General features: G+C 38.8%; 1 protein-coding gene across 2 annotated transcripts in view; it reads left to right on the top strand.

Moving 5' to 3' along the window:
• Dnai4 (dynein axonemal intermediate chain 4) overlaps positions 1–15,910 on the top strand; it is a 207,911-nt gene that overhangs the window by 178,420 nt on the left and 13,581 nt on the right. The window contains exons 14-16 of one of the 2 annotated variants that reach the window (XM_045151138.1): positions 10,907–11,005; positions 11,951–12,177; positions 13,835–13,991. In XM_045151138.1, the coding sequence (XP_045007073.1) occupies positions 10,907–11,005; positions 11,951–12,177; positions 13,835–13,991 (483 nt within the window). The remainder of the gene's footprint in view (positions 1–10,906; positions 11,006–11,950; positions 12,178–13,834; positions 13,992–15,910) is intronic. The other variant, XM_045151139.1, reaches the window with a different exon arrangement.

The raw sequence follows: 15,910 nt of genomic DNA, 5'->3' as shown, positions 1-15,910 counted from the left end.
TTTATAGGCAAGCCTCTTAATTGCTGGTCCATCTCTCCAGTCCTAGTCTGTGATATTGTATTCCAATGCTTCTCTATATATTTTCTTTTCTCTTTTTTTTCTTAAGTTTTACTTATTTGAGAGAGAGAGAGAGAGAGAGAGAGAGAGTAGTGAGACAGAGAGAATGGTGCTCACAGGCCTCCATCCACTGCAAATGAAGTCCAGATGCAGGTGCCACCTTGTGCATTTGGCTTACCTGGTTCCTGGAGAGTCTATCCTGGGTCCTTTTGCATACAGGCACCATATCCCCAGCCCTCTGTATATTTTTTGTCCATATTCCCTGTCTATTGATTAGAGTGAGTAATTGAAGACACCCACTGTTATTGTGTTGGTGTTAATCTCTGACTTTATTTCTAGCAATGTTTGTTTTATGAAGATAGATGCACCTATGTTTGGTGCATATATGTTTAGAACTGTAATATCACGTTGATGGTTTTTTTGCTACATCAGTATGAAAACTTTTCTTTATGTCTTCTGAATAATTTAGATTAAAGTCTGTTGTGTCTGATATTAAGATAGTGATGCCTGCTTTGTTTTCTGGTTCCATTTTCTTAGAATTCTCTTTTTCTGGCCTTTAGGTAGCATTCATCCTTAATGGTGAGTTGAGTTTCTGGTAGTCAGAAAAGAGATGGATCCTTTATTCTCTGATCCAAATACTAACCAGACCTGACCCTGATTAGCTTTCAAGACAGACAAGACCAGGAACATTCAGAGTGGTATGGTCATAGACAGATTCTGTTTTCTAATCTGTTAGTCTGTGTTTTTTGATTATGAAGTTGAGACTAATAATATTCAGCATTAAGTTTGAAAAGAGTGAGTTAATACTGTTCATTTATTAGTGCTTTGGTGTTTCTCAGTACTCACTTATCAACTGTTCTAGCTAGCATCATTTGTTTTTGTTTTTGTTTTTGTTTTTGTTTTCCTGTGGCTAATTGGATGTATTTGTCTTTCTCTTTACTCTGAAATATTCCTTCCAGTATCCACTGTAGAACTGGCTTGGAGGTCATAAGTCCTTGTAACCTTCTGTTATTATGGATCTTGTTTTCCTCTTTCAATTGTGACTGATAATTTTTTTTTTTCCAAGGTAGGGTCTCACCCTGGTCCAGGCTGACCTGGAATTAAACCTGTCATCTCAGGGTGGCCTTGAACTCATGGCCATCCTCCTACCTCTGCCTCCCGAGTGCTGGGATTAAAGGCGTGCGCCACCATGCCCGGCTATGACTGATAATATTTTTTGAAGTAGGGTCACACTCTAGCCTAGACTGACCTGGAACTCACTCTGTAGCCCTAAGCTCGCCTCAGACTCATACCAGTCCTTCTACTTCTGCTTCCTGAGTGCTGGTATTAATGCTGTGTGCCACAACACTTGGCATGAATGATAATTTTGCCAGGTATAATAGTCTGGATTATTAGTAGTGGTCTTGGAATACATTATTCTTGCATTCTGGCTTTTAAAATTTCCATTGAAAAGTCAGCTATTATTTTGATGGGGCTGTTTTTATATGTGATTTGATCTTCCTCTTGTAGCTATCAATATTCTTTCTTCTGTCCTTTTAAGTATTTGGATTATAATGTGATGTTGGTTCTTTCTTTCTTCCTATCTATTTGGTGGTCTACATGGATATCTTTCCCCCTAGGTTTGGGGACTTTTCTGCTATAATTCATACAATTGTAATAAAATGTAATCAAAAAAATATCTTCTGGTTGGCCATGGTGGCTTATATCTTTAATCGTAGCACTTAGAATCCAGAAGTAGAAGGATGGCAATGAGTTCAAGACAACCCTGAGACTACATAGTGAATTCCAGGTCAGCCTGGGCTAGAGTGAGACCCTACCTTGAAAAACATTTTTTTTCTGTTCCTTTGGAGTGATGTTTTCTTCTATGTCTACAGTTCATAGATTTGGTCTTTTTATGATGTTCCAAAGATTTTGCATGTTTTGTTCACTTTTTTTTTTTCAGCTCACTGTTTTTAGTGGGTATTGTAGCATACTCCTTTTATTCTGGCACTTGGGTGGCTGGAAGGGTCACTGTGAGTTTAAGGCCAGCCTTGGCTATAGAATGAATTCCAGGTCAGCCTGAGTTTATAGTGAGACCCTTTCTCCAACTGTGTGTCCCCCTCACTAAAAAAATATTGTTTTCTTTGGCTGAACATACCAGTTCCTTCACTCTGATTTTAAGCCCTGATACACTGTTCTCCCCATGATCCAATTTATTAGTGAGACTTTCCACTGAATTTTTTTTTTTTTTTTTTTTGGTTTTTCGAGGTAGGGTCTCACTCTGGTCCAGGCTGACCTGGAATTCACTCTGTCATCTCAGGGTGGCCTTGAACTCACGGTGATCCTCCTACCTCTGCCTCCCGAGTGCTGGGATTAAAGGCGTGCGCCACCACGCCCGGCATTTTCCACTGAATTTTTAAGTTCACCTACTATAGTTTTCATTTCCATCATCATCTTAGTTTGTTTTGTTTTCAGTAGTTCTATCTCTTTGCCTGAATTCCATCTTCCTCTCATTCGTTGACTTCCTGATTTCATTCAGCTGAATATTTGTGTTCATTGTGAATGCTTTCATTTCTTGGAAATATATGTGTTATTATTCTTTTCAATCCTTTGTCTGAAATTTCTTGTAAGTTTCTGTCATCAGGCTCCTCCTTCAGCATTTTAGGTAGATTTTGGAGGACACATACCTGACTTTTAGTATTACTTGTGTGTGTGCTGAGATTTTCATGTCAACGTTAAATTGTTAATTAATTAATTTTTTAAAAAATTTAGGTCACCTTTCAGTGTTTGCTATATTCAGGAGGGACTGGCTTGTAGTAGGGTTGAGGTATCATTGCCTTTTGTTAGACTGATGTTCACGGCACCAGGCTTTCTCCCAGTCCTATGATTTGAGCAGAATTCTGCTGGCCTGATTAGTGGTTCTCATCTGGACTTCCTCAGCTCTTGGAATGGTGTGTTTTCTGCTGGGACTTTCTCCTTCCTCTTGTATGGGCACTTCCATTCTACCTTTGAAATCTTAGTTCTGTATCAAGTCACTGCATTGAATTCTATTGTGGTCTTCCCTTTCTCTGGAGTTTGGTATGTTGGTGTGAGCGGAGTGGTCATTCCTTGCTTGGGAGCTATGTTTTCCAGTCTGATCAATTTCTGAGGTACCTGGGAGCAATAACTTTCTCCTCTGTACTGTGTTGGGGCTATGTGTGTTGAAACTTTCTTAATTTCAAATTTACAAACCCTTCTTCATCTGGTGCTTATGTACTCTGTTTTTGAAACTTTCAACTTCACATGTGTACTTCTGCTGCATTTATACACAGTGGGGTCAGAAAATCCTACAGAGGACAGTGCAAAGCTTAAAGAAAGGTAAGACAATTTGGCTAATTTTTTTCAAATTTTTATTAACAACTTCCATGATTATAAAAAATATCCCATGGTAATACCCTCCCTCCCCCCACTTTCCCTTTTGAAACTCCATTCTCCATTGTATCCCCTCCCCATCTCAATCAGTGTCTCTTATAATTTTGATGTCATGATCTTTTCCTCCTATGATGGTTTTGTGCAGGTAGTGTCAGACACTGTGAGACCATGGATATCCAGACCATTTTGTGTCTGGAGGAAGCACGTTGTACGGAGTCCTACCCTTCCTTTGGCTTTTACATTCTTTCCACCACCTCTTCCGCATTAGACCCTGAGCCTTGGAAGGTGTGATAGAGATATTGCAGTACTGAGCACTGCGGTTACTTCTTTCCAGCACCATGATACCTTCTGAGTCATCCCAAAGTCACTGCAATTTGGCTAATTTTAAAGTGGAGGAACCAGAGGTCTCTCTCTGAAGGAATAAGAGAGGAGCAGAATCTCAGTTTTATTCTTAAGATTACATGTACATGTCAAATAGCCACCTTGACATAATACACACTGTTTTGAGAGAATTTCCTTGATTTTAATGGCATGTGGTTTTAAGAAAAGTGGTTTGTTTGCTAGGAAGTTATCTGGCTATGGTAAACAGAGCTAGGGGGTCTGTGGTTGGGATTTAACTTATTTTATCTAATTTGAAGTAGGAGCAGCTGCATTCCTCAACTTGCATCAGCATATGTGTTTATCTAGCTTTGCCATCATAAACATTTTTTGTCGTTTGGTTTTTGAAATAGGGTTTCCCTCTAGTGCAGGCTGACCAGAAATTCATTATGTAGTCTCAGGGTGGCCTCCAACTGACAGCAGTCCTCCTATCTTGACCTTCCAAGTGCTAGAATTGAAGGAGTGCATCACCATGTCCAGCAGAGATGTTGGAAGGGTAGGGAATGGGTATACAAGAGGCTGTAACTACTACAAACGGACTCCAGATGTATGTGCCACTTTGTATATCTAACTTTATTTGGGTAATGGGGAATTGAACTTGGGTCATTAGGCTATGTGAGCAAGCACCTTAACTGTTGAGCCATTTCTACAGTCCTGGCATCAACATTTTTGACTCAGGTACTTTTGTATGTCAGTGATGCTCCCCACAACATTTAGGTATGACAGTTGTCTCCAAAACATTTCTAGTAGTGTTGGGCTGTGGAGTTCCCAGGCTGTGGCTAAATGCTTGATGCTGGGCTCAGGGGTATTGGACTTCCTGGTGTGGCTGTAGTTTGCAAACCCTGATCTCTATGTTCCTAGCACTTATTTTATTTATTTAGATATTTCTTTATTATGAAGTTCTTCAGTTTTCCCTTTTTAAAGTAGAGTGTAGTCCAACTGAAGGAGAAATAGGAGAAAGCTAGTTTCTTTCAGATAGTTAATTAGGGATAGACACCCCAAGAGGGAGCAAGAGTATGCCATTCAGTCCATCTTGACAAAACTGAAACTTCTGTTTGATCCATTCTCTCCAAGATGGCTGTCAGTGACATGCCCAGCAGAAACTTCTTGCTTCTTTTTCAGCTCTGCCTTTCTGGGTCAGTCCTCTGAGTCCATGAACTAATCATATCTTGGCCCCTCCTGGGTCAGCTGAGCATGATGACAAGGCTCACCCTGATTAAATATCTGATCCATATAAAGGAAGTTACCTAGCTCATCCCCTCTGTGTCCTGTGTGTGATCTCTGCCTCTATACATGCTCTCTTGCCCATGCTCTCTTACATGCTTTTCTCATCCTTTTGCCCATGACCTGGCCTGAACATCCATATGAGCCTGTTGTCAGGGGAATATTTACCTTAGCTTGGGTATTTTTCTTCTTACCTAATGTGTCATGCAGTGGGATTACCCTCTCATTTTGATCATATTTAAGATTTATCTGGTCTTTGAGTTCTTTACCATTTCTTAATCCTCTCTGGTCTGTTATTTTAAGGGGTTTCTATGTTTGATCTCCCACATGTGTGTAAAACTGCCCAATCCTTTTTCCTAGATAACAATTTCTCCTAAATAAACCTCACAAATTACAATTTCTCCCCATATAAACTCAATAATTCATAATTTAGCCTTATCAAGTCCATTTTATCAGTTCTTTGTTAAAATAAGATAAGGATCCAAAGTTTGGGTTCACAGGTTTGGGGGACCACTCCTGAACCATAAAATCCTGCAACATGATCATTCTTATTTTGATTTTCTCCTCCATCAGCTCTTAGTTTTCTTATCTGGAAATCCTGTTTCTGCATCTTTAATTGGAGAATTAGGACCATCTTACATTTAGGGTTATTATTGTAATTTCTTCATTCATCTTCCTGGTTGATTCAAATACTGTTTGTTCTTTTCCTTCTCCCCATTTACATAAGGCTTTTTTCCTACAATGTTCTGATCTCTTTCCCTTGTAATCCTCTCATGAAGTGTCTCTTTCCTGTGCTCGTGTGATTGACATTGACTTTCATGCTCCTCTGTATGGCAGATTCCTCTTAATATCTTTTGCAGTGTGGCTTGATAACATACCATTCCATGCTTTCCTGGCTTTTTTTTTTTTTTTTTCCTGCTGAGAGGTGTAATGTGATTTTGACTTGGTTGTATTGTGAGCTGTCATTTTTCTCCTGCAATTTTTAAAATTATTTCTTAGCATTTTAACTATAAAATGTTGTTCTGGTCATGTATTTTTAGTGTTGGAAGTACCTCTTTTATTTGGACATCTATTTTGTTTTGTAAATTTGGGAAATTTTTGAAGAGTTTTCCTGTGCTTTTAGGTATTCTGTTTTCTTCTTAAAATTATTTATTTGAAAGAAAGAAAGAGAGATATATAGAGAGAGTTGGCACAACAGGGCCTCCAGCCACTGCAAATGAACTCCAGACACATGTACCATCTTGTGCACCAGGCTTACATGGGTCCTAGGGAATTGAACCTGGGTCCTTTGTCTTGGAAGGTCAGAGCCTTGACTGCTAAGCCATCCCTAGCCTTCTTTGTTATTTTTTAAACTTATTTTATTTATTTGAGAGAGTGTGTGTCTGTCAGTCAGATAGAGAAAGAGAGAATGGGGTACCAGAATCCTCAACCACTGCAAATGAACTCCAGATGCATGTGACACTGTGTGTATCTGGCTTACATGGGTCCTGGGGAGTCAAACTTGGGTCATTTTGCTTTGTAGGCAAGGCAAGCACCTTAACTGCTAAACTGTCCCTCCAGCCCTCTGTTACTTTTATCCCACCTTCATATACCCCGTGTATTCATAGTTGGTCTTTTTATTACATCCCAGAGTTCTTGAAAGTTATAGTCATGCTATTTTTTATTGATACCTGAAGATAGAATTTTCTCTACCCTCTGTTTTATTCCTGATATTCTTTCTTGCATCTGATTTAATCTTTTAGTGATCTTTCCATTGTGTTTTTATATATTTTATTGAGTTTTCCATTTTCAACATTTTTTGTGTGTTCTTCTCAGTTTTTTTTTTAATTATTTATTTATTTATTTGAGAGCGACAGACACAGAGAGAAAGAGAGAGAGATAATGGGCGCGCCAGGGCTTCCAGCCTCTGCAAACGAACTCCAGACACGTGCGCCCTCTTGTGCATCTGGCTAACATGGGACCTGGGGAACCGAGCCTCGAACCTGGGTCCTTAGGCTTCAGAGGCAAGCGCTTAACCGCTAAGCCATCTCTCCAGCCCTCTTCTCAGTTTTTTGCTTTATTTGTTGTCTATATTGCTGACTTCCTTAACTATGTTCTGAATTGATTTTCTCATGTCATCTGTGTGATTATATCCCCTTTAAAGTCATTTACCACTTTTTCAAGTGTAAGGAAATGTGCAAGAAAGACACAAGAGAAACATTGAACTTAATCTCAAACAGAGAGAGACTATTTATTAAAGCACAATGAGGGGTCTTCCTGCAGGATTGTGGCTGAAGCACTTAATTAGGATGGGGTTCAATCTTATAAGGAGGACCCTGAAGAAAACAGACTGGACCACATGTAGGTCTAAGGGAAGTTGATAAGGAACTATAGCTATTTGTGGCCTTGCTCTGAATGAATCAGAATAAGCTTGTCTAAAGCAGGATGCTTCAGATTTTTTTTTTTTTTTCCCTTTAAGGCCTTCTAAGTTAAGGGGCATTTATTAATCAAGGAGTTGTTAAGCTTCTCTGGGACTGAATGTCTAAGTTATTCCCAAGACCTCCTAGTTTCAATAATAGTCATTAACTCCTCAGTTCCCTCTAGTTTCAAAGAAAGTCATTAACCTTTCAACAAGTAAACTCCTGAATTTGTGGTCCAACATATTAACCATTTAAATTTGGCAATGGAGGAATTTTGATCTTCTGGTTATCTGGTTTTTCTTTTCATGTTTCATGTATTTGCAGTTTATGCATCTGTTGGGGTAGATATCACCTCTGCTTTTATTTGGGAGATTTTTTAGTAAGCAGCCTTCTCTTTAGGGCTGAATCCCTAGTTAGCAGGAAGATAATGGAAAATAAGCCACAGTAACAGAAACAACACCAGGCTATACCAGAAATATATTTAAAACAAGTTTAAGCCAATTACTGCATCATCATTTATTATGGCATTTTTCTGTTATATAAATTAACCCATTTATTGCAGGTTAGGGATGTCTCAAGTGATAGGGCTTCTCCTGGTCCTTCAGTTTCTTCCGTATTCTGATGGCAGACTTGACCATGACAGCAGAAGTCAGGTTGTAGGTCCAGGCGCCACCAGCCACCATTTTCACGCAGGAACTGTAGTTCCAGATACCCATAGCCCATTGCTTCATCTTGGTTTTGCCACAGAAGAAGCAATTGTATTTAGTGTGCTGGCTGATTTTCTTCACCATTTTCTAGAGGGAGGCACCATATTTACTAGTGATGCTGACCTTATTTGTGCATTTGACCACGTCACTGTGGTCTGAACCAGACCACAGAAAGGACTATTATGGCATTTTCTTTAATGATTTCTTTTTTGTTCATTTTTTACTTACCTATTTGAGAGTGACAGACACAGAGAGAAAGGCAGAGAGAGAGAGAGAGACAGAGAGGGAGAGAATGGGCATGCCAAGGCCTCCAGCCACTGCAAACAAACTCCAGATGCGTGTGCCCCCTTGTGCATGTGGCTAACGTGGGTCCTGGGGAATCGAGCCTCGAACTGGGGTCCTTAGGCTTCACAGGCAACTGCTTAACGGCTAAGCCATCTCTCCAGCCCTATTATGGCATTTTTAAACAAAGTTTATTTTTGCTGATTTTCCTCCCCTCTTTTTCCACTCCTTCATACACTTCCCCCTTCAAGTAAGTCTCCTTTCCCCTTTCATGTCATGTGTCCTATTGCTTCTCCCCACTTCCTCAGTACCTTTCTTCCCGCTCATGGTTTCTTATCTATTGTCATAGCCTACAGATCATAAATAGTAAAAATATTATAAGCTGTAAATTTGAAAAATAATTAGGGTAAATTAAAAATATTAAATGAATGAAACAAAAGCAGAAAGCAGTGAAGGAAAAAAGAAGCAAAGTTAAATAAAAGGAAGAAAGAAAAGAAGAGAACAATGTGATGATGCTGAAGCAGAGAAAAACACAGGATTGTAATGTGGGGAAACATCAATGGCCTCAAAGTAGATAAATATGTTGTAAAAGCACAAAATGCTAACATTTGAAATAAAGTAACAATTTCTTTTTTAACATATTTTATTACATTTTAAAATATTTATATATTTATTTGAGAGAGATAGAAAGAGAGAACATATGGGCACATCAGGGCCTCCTGCTACCACAAATGAACTCTGGAGGCATGTGCTACTTTGTGCATCTGGATTTATGTGAGTACTGAGGAATTGAACCCAGGCTGCCAGGCTTCTGTAACTTTAACCGTGGAGCCATCTCTCCAGCTCCTAAAGTAAGAATTTATATTTATGAAAATAATATAAGATAAAAAGAAAAAAAAACATACAGTATGTGAAAACATTTGTAATATACATAATAAAGCAATAGGTCTAAAATGTAGATAGAATTTACACAAATGAATATGAAAAAGATCATTAAATAAAATGATAATGAAATATAGTGGAGAAGGCCAACAAACATAAAAAGTATCAATTTTATTAATGTTACATAAATGAGGCTTAAGACCACGCATAATTTTACTTGTAATAGAATGGCAACGTATATGATTCTCTAACCAATCTTTTATGGATAATGTGCATCAAAGGGAACTTTTACATACTTTATATAATAAAAACATCTTGCATGTTGGGATTACAGGCATGCACTACCACACCCAGATTTAGTACTGTTTCAAGTAGTTTCATCATTGTAAAGTCATAAGCAAAGGAAATGGACAAACTACAACTATATTCAAGATGGTATTTCTTTTGGCTTTTGAATTGACTTTTTAGTAGATCTTTTAATTGTAACATACTTACCATATACCATCCAAGTCTTTATTTTATTTAATCAGCCAGCATACAAACTATTAGATTTTATCATAGCATTTTAAAACAGAGTTTATTTTTGTTGATTCTCTTCCCCTGTCTAACCACCCCCCCTTTTCCTACCCCTTGTGCACTGCTTCCACAAGCCTCCTTTCCACTTTCATGTCACATGTCCTGCTGCCCCTCCTCACTTTCTCAGCACCTTTCTTTACTTTCATGGTTTCCTTTCAGGCAAGTGCCTTAACCACTAAGCCAGCTCTCTGGCCTCTCATGGCTTCCTGTTTAGTGTCATACCCTATACCTACACTTATAATCACTTTATATTCACTTAAATATACATTAAAAGCTAGGATGCAGGGATAGTGACATGGACCAGTGTGTAAAGTGCTTGCTATGGAAGCATGAGGACCTGACTTTGGATCCCTAGAACCTATATAAAATGGCAGGCATGGTGGTATGGGAAGTTAGAGACAGGGAATCCTGGGAGCTTACAGGCTAGCTACTATAGTGGAACTAGTGAGCTTAAGGCTCATTGAGAATTGAAATATTTTGCTCAGAGTAAGGGGGCGAACAATTGAGGAAGGTACTCGATATCAGCTTCTGGCCCAAACACACAAGTGACACATGTATATGCACATTTGCACTCATACATATGGCATATGAACATGCTTATACACACATATACACAAACAAAAATGCTGGAATCTGCAGTGAAAGAGAATGTACAATTTTTAATTTTTGCCCAAGTTTAAGCCATCCTACTTAATATAATGCTTTCTAGATCCATTTTCTACAGATTTCATTTTTCTTTACAGCAAAGTAAAATTCCATTGTGTATATGCACCACCTTTTTATTATCCATCATCTGTTGATAGGGATCTAGGCTGGATCCAGTTCCTTGCTGTTATGACTAATGCAGCAATAAAAATGGATGCAATTAACCCTGTGGTAGGACATAAAGTTCTATAGGTATATGCCAGCAGTGGTAAAGCTGAGTCATATAGTAATTCTATTTTTAGTTTTGTTGAGAAACCATTCTGCTTTCCATAATACACACATTAATTTTGAATTCTTATATTATAGGACACAAATATCTATTTGGCTGGTACTGAAGAAGGTCATATTCATAAGTGTTCTTGTTCATATAATGAACAATACCTAGAGACCTATAGAGGACATAAGGTTAGTTTAATTTTAGTAGACATGAAAAATTTATCCTGTATTTCTGAAAAGCTGATATATGTACAATATAATTAACAAATGTAATAAATTTATTACTGCAGAATTAGTACCATTTGTAATCAAATGCTTCTGCTTATCTCAATGTAAAATTGTTTTACCTCTATATATTCTCTGCATTTGTGGTACTGATTTGAATGTAACTATCCCCAATAGTCTCATGTGTTTGAATGCTTAATACCTAGTTAGTGGTGCTGTTTGGGAAGATTTTGGAATCTTCGGGGGTGGGCCTTGGAGTGCTATAGCCCAGCACAGCTTGCTACACTCAGCTCTCTCCTGTTACTTCCTCCATGCTAATTGAAAGATGTGATGCCCAGCTTTCTGTTTCTACTATGCTGTCTTCACTATGATGAAACTTCCCCTCAAAATTGTAAGCCAGAAGTAAACCTTTTTCTCCAGCCACTGCAAACAAACTCTTCCCTACCCCCTCCTCATGCCCTCTCCCACCAAAGCCTCCTTTCCACTTTCAAGTTTCAAGAGTCCTTTCATTCAATTCATCCTTCTCAAATACCTCCTGCTTCCCTTTCACATTCTCCTATCTAATTTTATAGTTGATGCCCATTCTCAAACCCCCTAATTGTATGTGTATAGAAATATTAAAAGTTAAAATCTGCATGTCAGAGAGAACATATGATCTTTATCTTTCTGAGCCTGGGTCACCTCATTTAGTATAATCATTTCCAGTTTCATCAATTTTCCTACAAATTTTATAATTTCATTTTTCTTTATAGATAAATCAATTTATGATCTTTCAGCTAAATTAATACCACATAACAGTTGGTAGTCTGTAAATATTCTAGATATCTAAGATTTTTTTATTTGTTGGTGAAGTTCAAAATATAAGATGCTAAATATTATTTACATATATATTTCCTTTTCTCTTTCTAGGGTCCAGTGTATAAAGTTGCATGGAACCCATTTTGTCATGATGTATTCCTAAGCTGTTCTGCAGATTGGGGTGTTATGATATGGCATCAAGAGACTCTCAAGCCATTTTTAAGTTTTTATCCAACTACTTATGTTGTTTATGATGTTGCTTGGTCTCCAAAATCATCCTATATATTCGCAGCTGCAAATGAAAGTAGAGTAGAGATTTGGGACCTTCATATTAGCACGTAAGTATTAAATGTTAATGTTTTTGAAAATGTTTCTAGTAAAAACAGTTAAAACTAAATAACACTTGACATTAATTAGAGAATGTAGTTGGTTAAAGCAGTATCTAACAAAAATGAATTATTAAACTGGTCATGGTGGCACATGCCTTTAATCCCAGCACTCAGGAGGCAGAGGTAGGGGGATTGCTGTGAACTCAAGACCACCCTGAGACTATGTAGTGAATTCCAGGTCAGCCTGGGCTAGAGTGAGACCCTATCTCGAAAGGAAGAAAGGAAATGAAGGAAGGAAGGAAGGAAGGAAGGAAGGAAGGAAGGAAGGAAGGAAGGAAGGAAGGAGGGAATAATTTTTATATGACAAAGTGATTTATTTAAATAATGCAACCTCTGATTTTATTTTTTCTGGTAAAACTAGTTTTCAGGATAGTACTCCTTTTGAAGTAGTTGAAAGTCACTACCTTTTATTTTTTTAAGGGCACAGGGGAATTGTTTTCAATGATTAAAACTAGGAAAAGTTTTTATTCAAAGTGTCATTTCATGTTTCATAGATTGATGAGACTCAAAACATTCTTCTGTGAAAAAATAATTAGTCTGTCCTGGAAGTATAATTCAGTGATAGAGCTCTTGTCATACCCACAAGTCCCCAAGTTTGATCCCTAGCATGCAAAAATCAAAACCAAAGTCCTTCAACATAACAAAAAACAAAAAAAAAAAAAGAAACTCTCGGGCTGGAGAGATGGCTTAGCGGTTAAGCGCTTGCCTGTGAAGCCTAAGGACCCCGGTTCGAGGCTCGGTTCCCCAGGTCCCACGTTAGCCAGATGCACAAGGGGGCGCACGCGTCTGGAGTTCGTTTGCAGTGGCTGGAAGCCCTGGCACGCCCATTCTCTCTCTCTCCCCCTCCATCTGTCTTTCTCTCTATGTCTGTCTCTCTCAAATAAATAAATAAAAAGTGAACAACAAAAAAAAAAACAAACTCTCAAACATACAAAAAATCACAGTTATTTTTAAAGAAATAGTGTTAAGCTTCTCCAGAAAAACAGAGCAAGTAGGATGAATGTAGCACTCTGTCTCTGTATTTCCATCCCCATATTAACAGTTATTCATAAGTCCAAGGAAGTCTTCAGTTTACAGGACAAGCTGACAGTTTGACATTACTGTCGATAGTTACTTTTTGGCATTAAAACTGAAAGCATTTTATTCCACTTCTGGGGATCCCATCTTTTCTCCCTAAAGCCTTCAGCTAATTTGATGGAGTATACCCACATTCTGGGTGGCAGTTAACTCAATCAAATTCTAATTTTAATTATGGTCACATTTGATAAAAAACAGATGAAGAATAAATCTTTATAATGACTAAAGACTGGTACTTGATCCAACAAATAGGGATTATAGTCTAGCCAAGTAGATGTGCAAAATTGTCACAAGCTTTAATTCATGAGTTCACCTCTAAGTTATGAACTAATTAAATTTTCCTAGTTGAAGGTGACACATTGAAGAAATGAGGTTTTCAATTAGAAGAAGCAGTTATTCTGTTTGGAAACACATTTGGAGATTTTTGGTTTATGTTACATGAACATCAAATCAACTTTTCATAATCTATATCTTGAAAATACCATTTTGACATGACACCGAAATTTACAAATAAAATATTTCATTGCAGTTTAGACCCTCTGATTGTGAATATTGCTAACCCTGGGATCAAGTTTACAACTGTTCTCTTTGCCAAGCAGACAGATTGCCTTCTAGTTGGAGACAGTGATGGACAGGTTGCTGTATATGAACTGAGAAATATGCCTACTGCTTTAGATTCTAGCCGGGTAAGACTCAAATGTAAAGACTTACTGTCATTTTATGGGTATATTTAGTTGTATATAATGGATGCATATTTTATAAGATTCTTAGGTATGATATCATGGAAAAACACGTAAGTTCCAAGAATGGCTACTTATGATGCATTGTACCTGCTAGTCTTGTTTTTCTTTCTTTTTTGTTTTGTTTTGTTTTGTTGTCAACCTTATTCCCTTATTTATGTTATAAAAGATAAATAGGGCTAGATATGGAGGCTCACAACTTTAATTTGAGCATTCTGGAAGCTGAGGTAGGATCACTGTGAGTTCAAGGCAGCCTAACCAAAAAAAAAAAAAAAAAAAGACAAGTAGGAGACTTTCAGTCAAGATGGCATCTGCCTAACCATGCTTCAGCTCCTGAGGCAATAGCAGGCACAATATGTGGGGTTTCAGGGTCAACAAGTCCTAGCAGACCTCCAGTGGGAGGGTATGGAGGAGCATAGTAAGGAATCTACTGATTCCCACATTCTTGGGTAGCATGCTAGACCCTCTAACTCCTCAAATACCCATCCCAGCAACTGCACCGCAGTCCAGGTTTCTTCCTGAGCTACCTGCAGCCTCTGCAGATCCAGGCCAGGTGACTCTCACCTTTCCCTGTGCCATCTGGCTCTCATTGCTCCTATGGCTTTCCAAGCCACTGGGAACACCATCCCATCCCCCTACCACCACCCCACTGGGACCACACCATCCCATCCACCCACCCTGCTGTGCCACTGGGACAATGCCATCCCATTCCCCCACCTCACCTTGCCACAGGGGCCATGCTATCCCATTCCCTCCCCCACCTTCCCACCTGCCACGACAACCAAAACAAAGCTGTCCCATCCTGCAGCCCCACCACACCACCGGGACTGTGCCATCCCATCTCCAGTCCCTGCCATCTGCCAAGGGACATGTGCATCCCTCCACTCCCCCCATCTGCCAATGGTCAGCACAGTCCTATCCCCCTACCCACCATCTGCCTCTGAGACCACACAGTCTTTAGGTTCTCCTTTCCCAACCTGCTATATGGTCTCTGGATCCTCACCAGGGCCAAGCCAACTCCTCCTGCCTGAGCCGAAAGGCCCCCTTGCCATCAGAAGCCTAAACTATAGCTTCTTCCTGAGTTAAATAATATTCTCACAATGTGATGGGCAGACCACAGTGCAAAAGGAACAGCATGAAACATCAAATGGAAGGAACCCCAATAAGGGTGCCTTGTCCCACAATGGAAACCTCTAATCAAAACAGAGAAGAGACAAAGGATCAGAACCCCAAAATGAAGACACAAGGTATGTGACCCTGACCAACCAATTGGCAAAACTTGCTGAAAATCAACAAAAGACCAACAATTGTGTGAATGCTGTCCTTGATAGGTTGGATCTAATAGAAACAAAAAGAGTCATCCAAAGAGAGCTAAGTGATCTGAAAGAGAGCCAAAAAAAAAACCCTCAATAATAAGCTGGCTAAGATCAATGAGGACATAAGTAAATGCAAGATTGAATTCCTAGAAGCATTAAGAAAATCAGAAAATGACCTGAAAAGGCAACTTGACAGAGGAATGGATACTATACAGAAAAAGTCAATAGAAAAATACAAACCACATTGAACAAATCAAACCTCTCTAGAAGCCCTCAAGAACAGAGTCAGGCATGTGGAGGACAGAACCCCATAACTGGAAGACAAGACAGAAGAAACAGAGCACAAGTCCAAAATCTTGAATAAGTTAAAAAAAATTGTGAACAGAACATGAGGGAACTGTGGGATACACTTAAGCATCCCAACATATGGATCATGGATATAACAGAAGGAGAAGAAGTTCAGACCAAAGGCATAGAGAACTTATTCAACAAAATTATCAAGGAAAACTTTCCCACCCTTTTAAAAGAGATTCCCATCAAGATATAAGA

This window comes from Jaculus jaculus, chromosome 5 (assembly GCF_020740685.1).
Source record: "Jaculus jaculus isolate mJacJac1 chromosome 5, mJacJac1.mat.Y.cur, whole genome shotgun sequence".
Lineage (NCBI taxonomy): Eukaryota > Metazoa > Chordata > Mammalia > Rodentia > Dipodidae > Jaculus > Jaculus jaculus.
The sequence above is the reverse complement of the archived record's forward strand: the minus strand, read 5'-3'. Positions and strand labels throughout refer to the sequence as shown.